This window comes from Rutilus rutilus (assembly GCF_951802725.1).
Source record: "Rutilus rutilus genome assembly, chromosome: 21".
Classification (NCBI taxonomy): domain Eukaryota; kingdom Metazoa; phylum Chordata; class Actinopteri; order Cypriniformes; family Leuciscidae; genus Rutilus; species Rutilus rutilus.
Window position 1 is genome coordinate 7,531,682 of NC_140226.1, and position 21,074 is coordinate 7,552,755.

Sequence of the window (21,074 nt, forward strand, 5' to 3'; positions counted from 1 at the left end):
TTATGCAGCTAACGACCTCAAACAGGTGCATCTAATTTAGGATAATAAATGGAGTGGAGGTGGACATTTTAAAGGCAGACTAACAGGTCTTTGAGGGTCAGAATTCTAGCTGATAGACAGGTGTTCAAATACTTATTTGCAGCTGTATCATACAAAATAAATAGTTAAAAAATCATATATTGTGATTTCTGGATTTTTTTTTTTAGATTATGTCTCTCACAGTGGACATGCACCTACGATGATAATTTCAGACCCCTCCATGATTTCCAAGTGGGAGAACTTGCAAAATAGCAGGGTGTTCAAATACTTATTTTCCTCACTGTATGTTATGTAATGCACAGAGACATGATGGTTGAAGATCCACATGCATTATTATGTGGGCAATCCACAAACAAAGTCAAAAACAGACAAAGGTATTGCCTGTATATCCAAATAATCATACCCAAATAAACAATCCAAACAATGACTAAGATAAGGGCAGAGGTAAACTGAGAAAACCAAAAGACCTGGCAGAGATTCAAAACCAAGACATGAGAAAACCAGGATACAAGGCTACAAGTACCTACAGACATGCAAGATCTAGCGAGGAGTGACTGATAAACCAGGCTTTATTTAGGGTGAGCTAATAAGACTAATGAGACACAGCTGAAACCAAAAATGGAAGATGAGTCTGGGCAAAAGTATGTGATAGAGTGGCTCTCAAGGGCATTCCAGTTGGTGATCGTGACAATATAATCGCATCTTAGTAAGATATAAGTCAACATTTGACCGGCTTAAAGTTTTTTTTTTTTTTACATATTTGTATCATTATGCTGGGTACACACTAAAAGATTTTTAAAATCTTATAAGATTTTCAAAATGTAAGAGACCACAAACATGAGGACAAAAAAATCCTAGATTTATCCTTTTGCTCCTATAGTGTGTGGTGTGTCATGATGTGACAAAGACAGCATACCACACACAATCAGATTTCCAACCAGAGTCATCTTGTCATCAAAAAAAAGAAAAAAGAAAAAAGTCTAACTATAGTTATCATTCCAAACACTATCATCGCAATTTCTTCCTGCATATCGTCCGGCATGCTTATTCTGAAGTCTTGCGAGATTTTGCGAAATTTCCTGTGTTCACAGTCCTAGAAAATCTGTTTGTGCTGTCTTTGTCACATCAAGGCACACCACAGGAGCAAACCGGTTAAATCTAGGATTTTTTGTCCTCATGTTTGTGGTCTATCACATTTTGAAAATCTTATAAGATGTAAAAAATCTTTTGGTGTGTACCCAGCATTAACCACGTCAGTTCTTAAACATAAGTATTGGGTTTCAGCTTATTTAAATATCTAGTGCTGGGTACACACCACAAGATAATCGGGCTGATTTTGGGCCGATTTATCCCCTCCCTAGGTAATGTCCCATTTATCTTGATGGTTCTACAGATTATCTGATAAAAAAATTTCCGGGACATTACCTACGATTGTCGGAAGGGGAGAAATCGGCTCAAAATCAGCCTGACTATCATCTGTGATGTGTACCCAGCATTAGATATTTAAATAAGCTGAAACCCAATACTTATGTTTAAGAACTGACATAGCTTAGACTATTCATATTCCTTTATTGATCTGCCTGCATTGATTTATTGATCTGCCTGCATTGACACCATATGAGAACTTAACTGAGCTGGACGATAACATCGCGGTTTTCTCCAGAGCGGCTATATATGTAAATAAACTAAATTAATAACTTTTTTACAACAAAAATGAACCATCACTGAACTCACTTAAGATGGACTGTGATGCTATTTTCTTTTAGAAACAAACTTTGTTGCATTATTTTGTAAAGTTGCTTTGTTATCTTTGTAAAGTTGCTATGAAACAATCTGTATTGTAAAAAGTGCTATATAAAAAAAAAGTGACTTGACTGGAGCGTCACTCGTCAGGCCCTTTTAAGGTTGCAAAGGCCGTGAATTCCCTTGCTAAAGAGCCTAGAGGATACTCAGGTATTGTTCTATTATTAGAGAATATTGACTAAGGGAAGCAGTGTCACTAGACAGTCTATGCAAGTCATATTGCAGGTGCCTTTTTATACTTATAGGCAATTCCGCTTATGATGCCATGGACTGTCATCAGTCAATCAATTGGCAGGTTTGTCACACGTGCTTCAGACACCAGTCACACTGATGCCGTCCCATAGCGTCAAGCCAGAAGCATTGTCTCGTTCCCCTTTTCAGGGAAGCAAGGTTACATTCATAACACTGTAGGTTTAAATAATGTTAAACATTACGTCCTGTTATGTTTGGTGTTGCTAATCATTTCCACCGTGTTCTTATCGAATTTATATTTTAAATTAATTTCGTGAGGAGAGCTGTTGAAGAAACACTGCACACTACACAATTTTAAGCGAGCGCAACACACCTGTTTGGCCATGATAAATTGTCACAACCAAATTACATTTATAATCAGTTGTGTAGTGTGTTCCCTGCTTAAATCTAAGGTGTCCGTCTCACCTGTTTGCTTGATGAGCTCCATACATCCATTAGGGGTACATGGGATAAAACAGTCACCAAGATCACCACGTGCCAGTTTCCCTGCATTTATACTTGTCAAACTGAAGCAAGCAAACAAACAGAAATCAAAACAGCTTTCATTATTTCATGGAGCAGAATACAATTTGTTGAAAGTCACATTAAATCAGAATTATAATTGAATGGCATAATGGTAAAGACTGAATTATATTTTCTGTACCCATCAACATCTTTCTCTGGAGCCACAGCATTGATAATCCTTTCTGTATTGATAGTGTGGATGGAGTCGAGGGGCAGCTGGACTATGAGCCCATGAACTTTGGAGTTCTCATTGACTTCAATTACACTGCGCATAACCTTCAAAATGTGTAACAGTTAATCATAAATGACAAAATCTGAAACAATGGTTAATCACTCCTTCAGATGATCTGCCGTACCTCATTTTCAGTTGCAGTCTGTGGAAGTTTCACATGCACAGCATTGATCCCAATCTAAAAATCAAGACAGTAATGGTAATTAAAGTGGTCCTGAAATACATTTCTTTATTATTTTACAATGTTCCCTGAGGAAACAATCCACTTATAATTTAGGTCAGTTTTTTGTTCATAAAAAGCTGTTTTCTACCCTGTTATGAACACTCCGGTTTGAACACTCAGTTTATGTTTCCTTTAAGACTTCAATGTAAATGGCAATAGCTATGATTGCATTGCATCTATGCATATGAAATAAGTATTATACAAGTGGAACTGTTGAAATTTGTATTATGATTGCAGTTGCTGCAATTAATCATGCAAAGTGTAATGTAACAATGCGTTTTAACAATTGTTAACCTTTTAACAATGTGTTTTTGCAGCACTGAGCATTGTAGCCAGTCAGTGCTTCCATACAATGGTGTAAGAACTGATTTTCCTGCCAAGACAAAAGCTGAGATAAAACTCACCCTACAATAAAGCAATGAAACCCACCCTGGACAGAAGATCACTAAGAAAGAGCACAGGACACTGTCTTGTCCAAACTTATCTCCTTGTTTATATATGCTCCCTCTACAAGTCACTAAAGTTCACATATGATGCATCTTGTGAATCTATTGTTTTTCCTTTTTATGTTTGGTATCATTTTAAATGTCTCAGTGCGATTGGTAAAATGGTCTTAATTTCATTGCAGTCATTGGTATCATGAGAAAGATTGAAAACTCTCTTCAAGATATCTCCCCTCTCCCCTAAAACCAGGTGTTCGGTTGAAACACGCCCCATAAACACAGCCTAATGGAGTAGTATCAGACTCATATTCTGACTAGAATCTGAGTAGGACGACGTCAGGCTAGGTAAGTGGCAGAGCAGACTGGGGGAATCTGTAACCAGGAAAACCCCCACACAGTGCTGTGTCAGTGTTTTCCCAAGTCTTACACTTGGAACACACTCACACAACACTGCGTGTCTCTGTCAGGAATGCATTGCTTACTCTTAAGAGTCATCTTTGAGTAATTGATGTCATGTATTCATTATTTCTGAATTCTGCTTTTAATCCTTTACTTGTGTAATTGGCATGATACATTTTTACCTGACAAATAAAATGTTATATTTGAACTATTCTGCATTATTCTGAAATCATTCGTAGTAGATTAATGTGTAGTCTGGTGTTTCCGCAAAGCTATTCCAGGATAGAGCAAACCGAAGTCACTAATGAATGGAGCACATTATTAAGGAGACCTTCTGATTTCTGACTATCACTGACTTAGCACGTTGCATCTTGCGACTATTAAAAAAAAATTACACCTTTTGTTATGAGTAAGCATAGGGCGACCGCTTAAGGGTAAAATAGTTCGCACTGCATCCTCTGACTATTTCAGAACTGGCTACGTTTGTGATCGTGACCGCACATTCGCGACGTGACGTCTCAAAGCGATACCGGGTCCATAATGAATGAATAATTGAAAATATGGGATACCCAGAATAATAAAAGATCTAAATTAAATCAATCAATATTTATGATTATTTTCTGATAAGAAACAAGATCTAAATTTGATAATCATTTGAAATTGGAGTCAGATTAAGCGTAGAGCTAAAGTAATATTGAAACTAAATTCTAATAAATTAAGTGAACTTCACTGGAGCACTGAAAAGACATGCACGCATTATACCTTCGCCCACACCGTTGGATTCCATCTTTGGGCCAATGGGTGGTAATTACAATGGCAAGAGTTTTGTTAAGTGCAAGCTCAGATACCCGTGAATGCTCTCAACATAACCAACAAAGTGTAGACACAATGTAAGTATGAGATTCATTATGTAGTAGACGGTTTCAATGATTTTGACTGTCTGGATTTTGGATTATGTGTCAGACCATACACAAGTGGAAGGTGTAAAATTCATGTCAGTATTCAATTCATTAAAATACTTTTATGTGTGTTAGCCAGGTTTGCCACCTTGTCTAGGACATGAAATCTTCGAGGGTGTTTTGTCTTATGATGTTGCAGTTTATCTTAAGTATTTAAAAAAAAAAAAAAAAAAAAAAAAACATGGTTCACATACTCCACCCTGAATCGGCACATTAAACAGTTCAAATACTGTGCCTTTGATGCTTCTGCTAAGCCATGTGAGGTCAACCCTCAAGCAGCTAAACTAGGGTGACCACCCGTTCTGCTTTGCGTTGTACTGCACAGCATTTTTACCGCTTGTCCCGCATGTTGCATATTGAGAAAATGTCCTGCATTTTCATCAGTCTGTTGGTTTTTAATTATAGAAAACGTGCATGTGTTCTTTTGCCTTTTTAAGAAATCATTTTATTTATTCTTTTTGCGGCGTAGGTTTTCACATATATTTAACAGCGCTTCTTTAGAAGTACAAATACAACAGCCATTTTTTAAATCCTATCTAACGGTTGAAAAGAAAGGAGTACGGTCACTAGTAGGTTGTGACGGCTGTCAATCAAAATGTGGAGCGTTGATTCGTTCCATGTGTTCCCTGTCAGAAAACAAATGGATAATTCGGCAAATTAAAATTTTACAAGGCGGCATAATGGCAACAAAAAAGAGAGTGTGCTCTCTGGTGCTGGAGGAGAACAGAATTTATCAACTTGTTGCCTGCTGTGATTGTTTTAATTCACATCCTTTCTAAAAATATTAAAGTTTTTGGTTTAATATATTCTTAATATATAAGACTGTTGTAGGATTACAAATTTAAGAATATGTTTAAGATCTGCTGATACTACTTCCTTACATAACATCACATGAAAAACTAAGGTGAACTACACCGTATTGGGCATTCAAGGTGAACATGATGGCATCAATTTACTGATTAGATTCAATATAGTTTCCATTGAAGGGGTTTTGTTAGTCTTTGATCTTCCTACTGAGAGTCAATCTATGTGTGAATGTTTACATCTTAGTTCTTGTGACCATGTGATGTTTATACAATTTGGGGGGTATCATTATCTTCAGTCGGGGGTAATTGCCTCTATTGTCTTTAGATGATTAGATATAGTGGTCATCTCTAAGGCTGCGTGTAAGGTCAACACTTTCAAAGAATGTCAGCACCTTTAAGACAGCCCACTGAATGCCTATAAGATACCATGTAAAGTTCCCTTAGGCTTAGTCAGACTTGATGACTGCAGCTACGACAGCTTGTGTTCTCAATAAAGAATCCTGCTGAAGATACAACCAAGTCTCCTGGTCTTCGCTTCTCTGAGTTTCCTACACTGTCAATTAACTAATTTCATGTTTTATATTTTATTTGTTCATCATTTATTTTGTTGGATTTTAGTTGGACTTGGTCAGAACTGTTTAAAAAATAGTTGTCTGCATGATGCCTGCTGTCTTTGGGCTCAATGATGTTGAATTTAAATGACAGGTAAAATAAAGACATGTTATGTTACATTGTGATAAATAAAGTATGAAGTCAGCAACACCTAAGCTCCAAAATTATCAAAACATATTTATTATCAAGACAACTATCGCATAGCGTATGTGACGTTTCGAGCACGCAGGCTCTTCATCAGTCTGATGAAGAGCCTGCGTGCTCGAAACGTCATATGCGCTATGCGATAGTTGTCTTGATAAATATTTTTTGATAATTTTGGAGCTTAGGTGTTGCCGACTTTATACTTTATTTTTTACTTGTTTTTTAGTCGAGCACCCTTTTGAGACTGATGTGCGTGCTTTTGTTCCATTTTTCTTCGATGTTACATTGTGATGAAATGGTGTTTTTCTGGAAGGGACTAAAGAACAAAGAATTTTGATCAGCTAAAAGGCAGAATAAAAATGTTTTTATTAAGTTAGATAGACATTATATAACAGTTTCAGGTTATGTTTTAGTGTTGGTAACATGTCCCATATTGTCCCACACAAACTTAGTAAATCTCCCACATTTGGTTTGTTTGATGGTGGTCACCCTAAGCTAAACTCTCAGGAAACGCAATATAGAACTGGAATTTAAGACTGTTACCTCTCATAATTGGTGACAATGTGAAAGATACAGCAGATGATGTGTGGCAGTTGACACTGCTGCTTAAAGACATTGTGAACTTGATATGTGCTCCGAAAATCTCTGTCCCTCATGTTGCATATCTTAATGTTCTTATTCAAGAATATTTAGAGTTGAGAAAAACTCTATTCCCAGAAACTAACCTGAAACCAAAGCACTATTATTTACGTCATTACCCAGCACTGATCCTGAAATTTGGCCCCTTGATCAGACTATGGACCATGTGCTTCGAAAGTATGCAAAGTTATTTTAAGAGACGTGCAAGGAATGAGGAATTTCAAAAACCTCTGTCTTACTCTGTCTGACAGACATCAGATGTTGCAGGATTATCTTTCAGCAGGCTCAATGGATCAGGCTGTCTTGCAAGTTAAAGGTGGTTGTCCATTTTACTCAGCACTATACAGTGAAGCCATTCAAGATGTAGTCAGAAAATTTGGTTTCACTGAGACCAACATAAAGGTCACAGTAGAAATGCTTTATAAAGGAACATCATAAAAGAAAGGACAGTTCCTTGTCACAGGGAAGACTGATTTGGTGGAGTTTGGTGAACTTATACTTATTTTGATGAAGACAACACTGTTTATCTTCTGGTGTCAATGTACAAGGCAGAATTACTTCCCCAGCACCATGTGTACTCGGTGAGGAAAGACAATGAAAAGATGCAGTGTCTGAACATCAATGACTTGACTATCCATTGGGTTCTTACATGAAGGATGGATACCAAATAGTTCCATTGAAACACAGTGTGTTGTCACACTAATTAATGCCTTGCACTGTCATTGGTGTTAGTTGAGTTTTATAGTTTTTTTCTTTCTTTTTTTCCCTTACTCAGAAATGCATGATGCAGAGCCAAGCAACATAAGCAATGCCATTATTAGTGTGTTACCAGACCTCCCAACCTCAATTGTAAATATTGTAATAGAGATTCTACAATCTTTGGTTGTGGAAACCACTGAGGATTTTCAGTACATCCAGAAAGCTGATCTGCTTTCAGTACTGAGACCAATTCAAGCTAGAAAATTGTTGGATGCTTGGAAACAAACTGGTAAGTACATTATGCCATAATGCATTTTTAAGCATAACTTAAAGGAATAGTTCACTCAAAAATAAAAATTTGGTGTTCATTTACTCACCCTCAGGCATTACAAGATGTAGGTGACTTTTTGTCCATGAGTTGAACAGTAAAAAAGATTTTTAGCTGAATCAGTGGTCCTCTGTGATTCATATAATGGCAGTCAAAGGGAGCCATCTCTTTGAGTCAAAAAACATATACAGACAAAACAAAGTTAATACCCGTTGCTCATGACAATACATTGAGGCCTTATGAAGTGAAATGATCGATTTGTGCAAGAAACAACATTATTTACAACATTTTTACCTCAAATTGGCAGCGTGTGGAAACAGCCATTAGAACAATAATTTATGTTGAAATGGTGAGCATTGTAGCCAATCACAGACATGTTTGCCACTTCTGGCATGCTAATGGCCTATCGTATGCGTTTCAGATATCACCAACCACATCTGTGAGCAACAGCCAATCACAGACGCGAATGGATAATCAGAAACGCATCTTATTGACCATTCGCATTCCAGAAGCAAATACCATGTCTGTGATCAGCTACAATGTTCACCGATTCAACATTAATGATTTCTCTCAGGACAGTATGCACACACTGTGAATATGAGGTAAATAATATTCAGTTGCTTGCAAAGACCGATCGTTTCGCTTCATAAGACCTCAATGTATCGTCATGAGCAACGGGTATTAATTTTTTGTCTGAATGTGTTTTTTTGACTCAGAGATGGCTCCCTTTGACTGCCATTATATGACTCACAGATGGCCACGGTTTCAGCTAAAAATCTTTGTACAAAAAATCTTAATACACACGCATCCCACAACACTAATCCTACCCAAACGTATAATACATATGTACCCCACACCATTACTAAACCTACCCATGCGTATCATATGCACGTAAAAACTAATTTTCGCATATAAATTGCACAATAAACACAATGCGTGCAATAGAGATGCATTAGTGTGACCGGGTTGCACCAGGAATTAAGATTTCCTCCCATGAATTTAAGAATTCCTAAATCATGGCCACAAATTAAATATGTTCTCTGGGTGTTAGTAAATTATGGCCACGTTGTTGAAGTAATTAATTATCTCGTTTTATTAAAACAAGGGAACGAATTATTACAACGTGGCCATGCACGATTTACTAAACCAGGTAGGCTAACTAATTATTATATAGTTAATTGTGTGTGTTCGCTTTAATAAAAGTGAGGAAACGAATCATTAAAACATGGTGGCGTTGGGTGGGAGTAATGAATTGTTAATTCGTTGTGCAATCATCATATCAGTGCAACTAAAAATAACCTATATAGCCAAAACCAACACACAAATATTATTTATGGTCATGATAATCCAGGTGTGTTTTGTGGAGTTCTTAGTTCTTTATGCATTTCATCTTGTTTTTATTTATTTTTTATGTGATTGTTTTGCAACGGCAGTTATGTTCACGGAAATAAAATAACGGAAATCTAATATACTTTCAGTCATTGCATATTATAGGCAAGTTTGCTAAAGGGCAATATCATGTTTTTTTAATTGATAAAGTTAATTTAATGCATTTAAATTAAAAAGTAGTCATATCATAACTGCTATTTATAATCCTACTATTGATACATTATTTCAAGGAATCCAATACAAACAGAAATCAATTAGCCTACTACAGAGAAATGTAATGTCGGAGTGGGATCTGAGCAGGATTTGTTTTACTGAAGAGCGTGAGCGTTTTGTGAGTGGAGCGTTTGCTTGGACTGTGAGCGTCTGAGCGGAGCGCACGAGCAAAAAAGCATTCTGTAAAGCATTATGAATTGTCCCCATTTATTTTACGGTGATGTTCTGGCAACCACAGCTGCCTGTATTTTACACAAAAAAATTTGTTTACAGTGTAGACAACGCAAATATTCTACAATGAAACCCTATGGCTGGTTATGGAGGACAGCCTGTCTCTTTGGTTTAAGTGGTGGCAGCACATTTCCCTTTGAGAAACTGCTCCCCCTCGGGTTGGAGCCTAGAGGATGATAGTTTTAGGCACATTATACCCTTGTTTTCATTTCCCCACTATGACTAATGTAGGGAAATAAGCTTTACCGTTCAATGAAGGAGAAAGGTAAATATCAATGGGTCTTGGAGTAGGGGTCTCGTTCTACTTTGGATAAGTGCTCTACTAAACTATTTACTAGCCATAGCAGGCTTTGAGTAGAATGCTTATCCTCTAGATGGGGTATCTAGAGGATAAGCAACTCCCCCAATAACATTGAGGTTTTTAAAGGCGTTTTTACAGTTCGGTACGGCTCACTTAAAATAGTACCACCTCGGCTGAGGTTCCAAGCAAGCAGTACCGATACTAAAATGTGACGTAGAACACTGCAGATCACTGATTGGTCGGAGGATCGTCACTACTAGTGTCATTGGATATGCGACGAGACACCAAACCCAAACAAACACACTTAGTCTTGCAGTGGAAAACATCCACATGCCGAGAATCAAGAACACCATTCCATCGATATGATCCATTGCTCCTGTTTTGTGCGTTTGTTTATGACGCGTTTACGATTATGTCACGGCAGTAGAGGCGGCGAAACTAACGATCAGTCTATAATCCCACCCACTTTGAAGCGATACTAAACAGCAATGAAAAAGCAAAGCGAGCCAAGACGAGCTGTACCATGCAGTGGAAAAGAGCCATAAGTAGGGCTTGAGCGTCTCTCTGGCTCTTTTTGGGGTTAGAGCCTGGGTGATGGAGTTACTGGGCACATTACATTTTGCTCAGCTTCATCTTACTCCCATGTTATGGCAAAGTAGAGATGTAGGCTTTACCTTGGGGGAGTGGTAGCTCTAAGGAGCCTGGTTTGCTCTTTGTGGGTAGGCTGCTTAGCCCCTTAGGGTAGAGCAGGGTAAATGGAACCATGTTTCGTTTACCTCCCTCCCAGACTAACGTTGGGTCATGAAGCAGGGATATTGCTCCCCTGTGGATGGGTGCTCAACCATGGCGACAATGCTAATGAGTAGAGGAAGTTTGCTTGTGGGCATCCTTATAGTGGGGCTCCCCTATAGCTGTGTCTCAGGTTGACCTATGCTTGGCGATAGATAGAGGTAAACTATGCTTTAACCTGTCCTCCAAGAGATTCACCAAGGACTACGGTTTCAGCTAAAAAAACTTCTTTACATTTCTGCTGATGAACAAAGAGACACCTACATCTTGGATGGCCTGAGGGTGAGTAAATTAACAGCAATTTTTCATTTTTGGGTGAACCATCCCTTTAAGCACCATCCCTATACACTGTTTTGATGTGGCTTTACCTCAGCAGCAGCTTTCAGCTTCATGCTGATGTACAAGTTTGAGTCCTCTCTGTCTCCCACCTATAACAGACAAACAATCAAACATTTAAACAAGTATACCAAACACAGCTTGTAAAACCTTTAAGAGAACTTTCATGCATTTTTTTAGCTTAAGTAATGTGTTGTCCTAGTACTATAATGTACGTTTCCTACTAGATGAAAAGGATGGGCAACTCCTGGGGGACCACTGTCTCTCAGATTTTTATTCGACCTCTAATTAAACATATCTGAACCAGTGATTTTCAAGTATCCAGCAAGTTAGTGGGGTAGGGAAAGGTAACAGAACATAAACTGTACGTGCAATCTCAGTTGGGTTTTTCTAGCCAACTACAGTAGTCAACATTTGAAGTGGATCAAAAAAAGTTCAAAGTTGTCCTAAGACAAGAACCGGTATTATTCAAAAATTCTTGTATAAAAGGTTTTGATCTACTTCAAATGTTGATAACTGTATTTTAATTTAATAAATCCTGAATGTAAACAGACATGAAAATATACTCTCTGAATTAATATACACTCACCTAAATGATTATTAGGAACACCATACTAATACTGTGTTTGACCCCCTTTCGCCTTCAGAACTGCCTTAATTCTACGTGGCATTGATTCAACAAGGTGCTGAAAGCATTCTTTAGAAATGTTGGCCCATATTGATAGGATAGCATCTTGCAGTTGGAGATTTGTGGGATGCACATCCAGGGCACGAAGCTCCCGTTCCACCACATCCCAAAGATGCTCTATTGGGTTGAGATCTGGTGACTGTGGGGGCCATTTTAGTACAGTGAACTCATTGTCATGTTCAAGAAACCAATTTGAAATGATTCGAGCTTTGTGACATGGTGCATTATCCTGCTGGAAGTAGCCATCAGAGGATGGGTACATGGTGGTCATAAAGGGATGGACATAGTCAGAAATAATGCTCAGGTAGGCCGTGGCATTTAAACCATGCCCAATTGGCACTAAGGGACCTAAAGTGTGCCAAGAAAACATCCCCTACACCATTACACCACCACCACCAGCCTGCACAGTGGTAACAAGGCATGATGGACCCATGTTCTCATTCTGTTTACACCAAATTCTGACTCTACCATCTGAATGTCTCAACAGAAATCGAGACTCATCAGACCAGGCAACATTTTTCCAGTCTTCAACTGTCCAATTTTGGTGAGCTCGTGCAAATTGTAGCCTCTTTTTCCTATTTGTAGTGGAGATAAGTGGTACCCGGTGGGGTCTTCTGCTGTTGTAGCCCATCCGCCTCAAGGTTGTGCATGTTGTTGCTTCACAAATGCTTTGCTGCATACCTCGGTTGTAATGAGTGGTTATTTCAGTCAAAGTTGCTCTTCTATCAGCTTGAATCAGTCGGCCCATTCTCCTCTGACCTCTAGCATCAACAAGGCATTTTCTTCCACAGGACTGCCGCATACTGGATGTTTTTCCCTTTTCACACCATTCTTTGTAAACCCTAGAAATGGTTGTGCGTGAAAATCCCAGTAACTGAGCAGATTGTGAAATACTCAGACCGGCCCGTCTGGCACCAACAACCATGCCACGCTCAAAATTGCTTAAATCACCTTTCTTTCCCATTCTGACATTCAGTTTGGAGTTCAGGAGATTGTCTTGACCAGGACCACACCCCTAAATGCATTGAAGCAACTGCCATGTGATTGGTTGATTAGATAATTGCATTAATGAGAAATTGAACAGGTGTTCCTAATAATCCTTTAGGTGAGTGTAGAAATGTAATGCGCTAGAGGCAGATTTTCTTGAGTTTTGCATTAGTTCAAAATGAACATTAAGATGACGTGTTGTGACCATTTGTGCATGTAAAACACTATGTATGATGCATTAAGCCCAACAAAATGTCTGACCAACATTCGTATAGAATTTGGATGTTGAAGTCATTTTGCGAACAGGGCTGCGGTCACTTGCAGGTATTTACAGAGGCTGCCGGCATATAGGCATAGTGGCAGTTTAATTTCATCAGTTCTTCTGATCCTCGCAGAATTTAATAAAACGATGTCCAACAACAAGCATAACTCTCTCTGAAGCAATGGGCTCCATCACGACAAGTTATAATGTGTAATCTATAATAATCATGTTAATGCGCTCAGCTAGAACTGGAAAACCAGCATGTGTGTAAAAGTTTGTATTTTTGAGAAAAAAGACGTTTACTGAAAAAAAATTATATTTTGAAGTCACTGAAATAAGGCCATAAAACACATACTTTGTTATTCAACATTTAAACCAGTAACTTGTCACTACTAACCTGTAACACCACAAGGCCGGGTTTGAAATTGGGATGAGTCATCCTCATGCCTTTCACCTCTTCCTTCAACCTCTCTCTGACCTGACTGGAGAAACATAAGGATTCAAAATTAATTCTGCAAGCAATTGCGTAACAAAGCAAAATACAAGGTCCTACATATACACACATTTATGATATAGTGTCAAACCAAAAATTATTCAGACACCAGAGATCATTTTTGATATTTTTTATAAGTGGGTGTAGGACACTATAGTTCATTTATGTAATTGAGGAGAGCAAAATAAAGTAAACTGTGACATATATCCAAAAATTCTTCACACAGTGGACTACCAGTAAAATTTATAAAAATTTGGGACCAAAAATTATTCAGACACTTTGACCTGACCATGTTTTGCTTAAATATTTTTTCGTTAATTGCTAATGCAACCTTTTTACACCACAGACTGAACACAATTAAGCATCGCTTGCTAATTGGTTGATTTAAATTGGTATTATCTAATTGTGTTCTTAAACTTAACAGCTGACAGCTATTATTCAATTCAATTATTCAATTTGTGAAACAGTCTAACAAGAAGGATGGCCAAAACCAGTGAAATCTCTCTGAAACTCTGAGTTCTTGTCATATTTTATTACCATTTTCTAAACTATAGCGAATAAACTGATAATGTGAGAAATGTTTAAGGTGTCTGAATTTTGGTTTGTAAAATCACAAAAAAAACAGCCAATTGCTCATTGCCAATTATGTTCCCACTCAGCTGTCCTGATTCAGAAGAAAAAATATCTGGAAATATACATCTGGAGCTGATGAATTTTGTGAACTTTCACTTCACATTAGGTCTTGCGTGCTTCTCCTACTCCCACACACACAATATAGGCTGCTTTTCAATTGGAAGCATCCAAGTAAGAATGCATATGTCGGTTTCCATTGCATAATGTCAAAGGCCATCTCAATTTGAATGCAGCCTTTGCTTTATGCCCTTGATTGTGTATTTTGAAAGATACATCAAGTGTATCCAATCCCTCTAATGCCCTCCAATCACCCACAGGGCTCGACATTAAGCCTTGCCATGTGCTTGCCCTTCAGACAAGTACATTTGTTAAAGGCGGGCGCATAGATTTGGTTTGAACATTGGGGGGGGTTGTAATGTTTAATATAGTAAAAAAAAAAAAAAATTTCATGTGATCATGGTATAAATATTAGGGGGTTTATCTCCCCCACAAATTACACCCTTGGTTAAAGGGTCATATAATGCCATTTTTGTACAAGCTAATATGATTCTTTAGGGTCTAAATTAAAAGTTTGTAATATACTTTAATTAAAAATTCTCATTAGTATTGTAAGAAAACACTAATTTTACCTGGTCAAAAACAGCTCTGTTTTCAGCACGCCGTTAAAGTGCATGTGTCTTTAAATGATAATGAGCTTTGCTCACCCCGCCCCTCTGTTCTGTGCGTACACCGTAACACAATAACCATAACGCGTTGTTCATTATAAACGTGGGATTATGAATTATATTGAGAACGTCGTACATAGAAAACATGCTGTAATGTACCCTGAGTGTAAACAGCCGCATTCATCGTGAAGTGTGCAGCAAGCGATTTGCAAAGATTAATATATGATTGACAGCTCGCTCACAAGCGAGGGCGGGTCTGTGTTGAAACGCTGCTGTCAATCAACAATCGTGGGAGGGGCTTGATTTGAGATGGGGGAAAACATATAATAAGATTTAAAAAAAACACTGGATGGATTTTTATCATTTTATGATGGTTGTGTACAGGCACTGCCAACACACATTTCAGTACAATCAACTTGTAAAAGTGCATGTACCATTATATGACCCCTTTAAGTAAATAGTAATTTGTAAAGTAAATAGGTCATTCACTAGCTCGAGTAAAAAAGTTACTTGTCCGGAAAGATAAAAGGATTAATTATGTAAATGAAATTTATTCTGAAGCATACACTGTGTTCTATAAAACTTAACTTAAAATGACACTAAGCCTATTAAATGTATGTGTCATTTTGACAACATTTTGTTGTTCCGAACCTGTATGAGTTTCTTTCTTCTGTTGAACAAGAGAAAGAATGTATTAAAGAATGTTGGTAATCAAACACTTGATGGTAGTCACTGACTTCCATAGTAGTAAAAAAATACTATGGAAGTCATTTGTCTTCCGTAAACGGTCTGGTTACCAATATTCTTCAAAATATCAGAAGAAAGAAACTCATACAGGTTTGGAACAACTTTAGAGTGAGTAAGTGATTACAATTAAAACATTTTAGTGAACTATCCCTTTAAAAGTGAAATGATTTTTGAAGATCCAGTGATTAGTGATGTCTGTTTTCAGTGTGATATGGGCACATGACTAGTGGCTGATCTGTGTTCCACAACAATTCCACAAACCTGGAAGACATTCTGAACATATACAAGCAGTAAGCTGTTTTAGAAAGGAACATTTAAAAAATAAAAAGATAGTAGTAGGGAGAATCAATGAATTAGGAATAATTTACTGCCATTGTAAGAATGACATGTAATCAATAAAAAAGTAACAGTTGTCTGATTACAAGCATTGTAAAAATGTAATATAATCTAATTAAATACTTAATTTTTTAGATCTGATTACGTAATCCAGATTATATATAATCAGTTACTACCAGCACTGACTGTATTGCTTGTACAACTCTTCCCACCTAATGCCCATGTGACTTATTCCAATCCATTTTTTACACATAACAGTTACCCCTTTTCCACCAAGGCAGAGCTGGTGCTGGTTCGGAGCCAGAGCCTAGTTTCAAATCGGTTCTTTGTTTTTCCACCGCCAAAGCACCAGCTCCGAACCAGTAAAACTGGTTCTTAAGTAGCACCAAATCATTGCAGGGTCTAGAACGGAGCCAAGAAAGAACCGCTTGCGTCAGAGGCTGGGGGCGGGGTTACCGTGGCCAACAAGACTGAAGAGAAACTTGTGACCGCCATTTTTAAATAGCAGCTAGTCGAGCTAATAGCAGCTCGATTATAATATCCGTCTATGTAAGTTACGGCGAGCTGCACGAACGCGTTGGATTCGCCGTGTTTGGATGCCGATTTATTTTCGCAAACCCGTGAGCATCCATAGTAACGCAACGTCTATTATTGTTGATGCCTTGTTCGAGATGCATCGGAGCAGCGTGGACCGATCAGAGCTGCGGGAGTGTTTGGAGATCATACGACTCCTTGTGCTTTTTGATCGCTTTCGCAGTGCTTTGATTTCATGTGCTGATCGTTCTGCGAGAAGCCGATGCATCTCGAACAAGTCTGGTGTGTTTGTGTTTGGCGCTGCCGCACGCGCGTTGCTGAGCAACATGATACGTATGCAGTGACGTAAGATATAGCTCTCTCTGGCCGGTGGAAACGCAAACCGGTTCTTAGTAAGCTCGTCAGTCGAACCAACTCCGAACTGGCAATAGCTCTAGCTCTGAACCAGCACCCGGTTCTTGTTGGTGGAAAAGGGGTAGTGTTCATTTAGGCCAGAGAACTGGCTCCCTGACTGAGCCTGGCTTCTCCCAAGGTTTTTTTCTCAATTTCTGTGTGGAAACCTTTGATGTAGCCATGCGGACTTACTAGAGAGACCTGGGGACCCATCTACCAGAATCTTTTAGAGTAGACCACTTCATTCTAGCATTTAATGACTAGGCCTATGTTTACATGTGCAGCAATAATGTAAAGACTTAAATGCTGTAAGATGTTAACATGACACAAGCTAAATTTTTCACTCCCGTTTACATACAATTTTCATTATTCTGATTGTTTACATAGCCCAATGCACAGAACATACAGTATGATGAACTCACATACAAGTAGGTTTAACATTGTCACTACTAACACAATACAACATTGTGAAGTCATATAAATATTTAGGTGTCTATGTGGATGACAAACTAAACTGGAAAGAGAATACTAATGTTTTAATGAAGAAGGCTCAGTCGAGACTTTTCTTTTTGAGAAAACTCAGATCATTCAACATAAGCACAAAGTGTAAAAAAATGTTTTTTTATCAAGGGATTTAGCCAGTGTTCTTTTCTATGCTGTACTTGTCTGGGGGGGCAGTATATCTGCTGAGGACAAAAAATAGGATAAATAAGCTAATCAAGAGAGCAGGTTCAGTTATTGGCCCCCGACTGAGCCTGGGTTCTCCCAAGGTTTTTTCTCCATTCTGTCACCTGATCTGCCTTACTTAAGGTGGACGATGACATAATTTTCTTCTAGAAACAAATTTTGTTGTATTATTTTCATGTTATCACTGTGAAGCTGCTTTGATACAATCTGTATTGTAAAAAGCATTATATAAATAAAGGTGACTTGACTTAATGTTAAAATGACTGTTTAAATTAGCCTACATGTTAAAACTAGAGTAGAAAATGGCCAATGTAAATTAGTTACACACATTGGATACACCATAACCATAAGGGTAAAAAAATAAGAAAAATGTTATTAGGTTTAAAAACATTTGTGTGTGCACTGCAAGTTATCTAAATGGCTAATTATACTGACTGTGCCATCCATTCAGAGTAATGATGGTCAGATGGAGATCATGTGATGTTTGGTCTCCATACATAAAAACAATATAAGATCTCTACACCTTTTGAGTGTGTTCTGGTTTACATAATACTCTTTCAGACTTTAATATCATCGATAAAGCGATCAATAAAAAAACCTTCAGTGCATTTCTCAAGAGTTCAGAGTTCAATTCGTGACAAAAATCCATTAAAACTACCACGAATCTGAGCGGTGTAAAAAACAAACAAACAGGCACTCTCTCTAAAATGTTATTGCTTTCTAATTCACACAAATAGGCCTACGTTTCAACAAAAAACATAAAAATGAGTTTATAGCTTTATCAACGTAACATGAAAAAAGATAGAAAATAGCTTACGCTGAGATCGCTTTTCCGCAGATGATTTGGGCTGGCATCGTAAGATTTTTTAAGCTTTCCTTAAAAGTGAGACAAAGTTGTGTGTTCTACAGTTTACGCTGCTAACTACTGAGAGCACGTGTTGAACTCTTCTTCTACTACTTCTGTGTGTGTCTGTCTGGCGGTACGAAATTAATCTGCCCCTATGTTTGTGAATATCATCAAGTGCGTAAATATACGTCAGTGATGTAGGTGTAACTGTCTGCACCAATCAACTTTCCTCTTTTTTTCTTTTTTTTTTAGTCTGCTGAAATAAGAGTGGATTTTTTTTTTACTATTATTTACCAATGAGCAATATTTATTTATTTATTTATTTAGTTAGTTGACCAACCAAGCAACAAACATATTTTCAGACAGCTATTAAAAAGGTGGAAGGTCTATTGATTGGAATATTAAGATGTCAACAAGTCATGCTATATTATGTAGCCTACTAAAATAGAAGTAAAATATGTGAAAACTGATGTTATATGAAATTTTGAAAGGCCAATAGAAAGAGTCGGTGTTTTCAAGTACCTAGGATTATGGGATGGGTTTAGACATTTGATCTACCAAGTGATGATAAGATCAGTTACACTAAAATGATAAGAGAGAACAAAACAGAGCACTAAGAATTTTTTATAGGAGCAGTTAAATCAACACACACGCACACACTTGTTGTCTTTGGCATATTGAAGTTTGAGGAGTTATGATAGGAATCATATTGCATTAGATGTCTGGAATAATTGTTGGGAGTTAAATGATGGTAATAAATCCTCATTATGCTGATGTCTGCCTAGGATTATCCTAGAATTTTAAAGAGGTTTAGATATACTAGAGAGAAAAAAAAGGGCTACCATTAAATCAGTGGGGATTTCTTTAAGACTGCAAGGGAAGCTCGGCTTCCCCTATAATGTAAAAAAAAAAATAATGGTCAAATATGTACTATTGTGTTAACATTTGATTGACTAAAAATGCGTTAGAAAACGTTCATCTCAAAGACGAGTTCGTTCAGAATCAGCTACATACAGCAAGTCGGCTGACTCGATTTCCTTCTCATACATTGCCGTAGCGTCACAGACAGTGCATTTCCCTGTTGAAGCCTTTCTTTTACTGTCTATATGGTTGAAGCCCAGCGTCCATTGACTTCAATGGGGCTGCTCTGAACAGTTTTTTTCAGCGCTTCGAAACTAGACGGTCATTGGATAAATGCTGCGATTATGTCCCGCCCACGGACGCTCAGCGTCTCTGGGGGTGAATGAGGAGCGGGTTGGCCCCTGGCCCGGACTCCGGGCTTCCGCGTGATGATTGGAGGGGCTGCATCTCCTTTTGATTGACAGCGATTTCATACAATAAATAGTCGCTGGAGCTCAGTCCCATCGCGGATTTTTCAAGTGATAGTCAAAAGACAAACTGCTGCTACCTCTTTCTTGGTATTTGCTTGTCGAAATTGCTAGCCATTTTTCATAATACATTTCACACAATTATACATTTATACCTTTATTATATTATTACTTATCCTATTATATTTTTTATAATATTATTAGTAATAATTAAAACAATAATTATTAAAATAAAAGCCTATATATTATTAGTAGTATTATTATTATACTTTATTATATTATTATTTATACCTTTATTATATTATTACATTCATACAATTATACCTTACTCTGCTGGCCATTGAGAGGACACTGGTCAAGTCACTGGAAAATACGCCTAGTTGGAACGATATAGGGTCACAGAGCATTTTCTTGAAAAGGAACGTTATTTTGGTATTCATGCGACTTTTACAGCACTTTCGATCAATTCTGCGCTGATGGACATCACTCCAAAGATTTTACATAGCCTACCGGTAGTTATTTGGTCACTCAGTGAATATTGAGGACGGCAACAAATTTAGTGAGTATTACGGTGACAGCTCTATACAAGCAAAACTTGGAAAAACTATGCGAGAAAAACTTTGCTTTTCTCCTTATTCTCATCTGTGTCCTCATTTTCACCTGCGCACACATTCACTGGCTCAGCACATCACCTTATAAATGATCTGACTCATAAATGCTTATTATAAAAGCTGACTTTAGGAACTTGTGTTTACTAACATATGACAGTGTCCCACCTTTTATGGACAATACATACTGAGCAGCCTATTGCACCATCAGCCCAATTTGCAGTGCGTATTTTTTGGCCGTCATAGACGGTGCATTAAAAGAGGACATAAGCTCCTCTAACAGAATCCAAATTTTCAGAACTTTTAATAATAAAAAATAAAAAACGTTTTTCTATGTCAGCCGAGAAACAGCTCCGCGAAATGGGCTGAAGGTGCAACAGGCAGCAATAGGCATCTCAGTGATGGTAGCTGCATTCACTCACACACACACACACACACACACACACACACACACACACACACACACACACACACACACACACACACACACACAAATACGTTGCACTTGTAGATTCTTTTAACATC

General features: G+C 37.8%; 1 protein-coding gene across 1 annotated transcript in view; it reads right to left on the minus strand.

The window, feature by feature from the left end:
• The window catches only part of mthfd1b (methylenetetrahydrofolate dehydrogenase (NADP+ dependent) 1b), a 49,102-nt gene extending 30,335 nt beyond the window's left edge, over nucleotides 1-18,767 (minus strand). The window contains exons 1-6 of the mRNA XM_084393905.1: nucleotides 18,584-18,767; nucleotides 13,676-13,760; nucleotides 11,374-11,433; nucleotides 2,955-3,008; nucleotides 2,738-2,874; nucleotides 2,500-2,600 (exon numbers count right to left, since the gene is read on the minus strand). Coding sequence (XP_084250031.1) covers nucleotides 2,500-2,600; nucleotides 2,738-2,874; nucleotides 2,955-3,008; nucleotides 11,374-11,433; nucleotides 13,676-13,760; nucleotides 18,584-18,621 — 475 coding nt within the window. The 5' untranslated portion in view covers nucleotides 18,622-18,767. The remainder of the gene's footprint in view (nucleotides 1-2,499; nucleotides 2,601-2,737; nucleotides 2,875-2,954; nucleotides 3,009-11,373; nucleotides 11,434-13,675; nucleotides 13,761-18,583) is intronic.
• Between the last annotated feature and the right edge of the window lie 2,307 nt (nucleotides 18,768-21,074).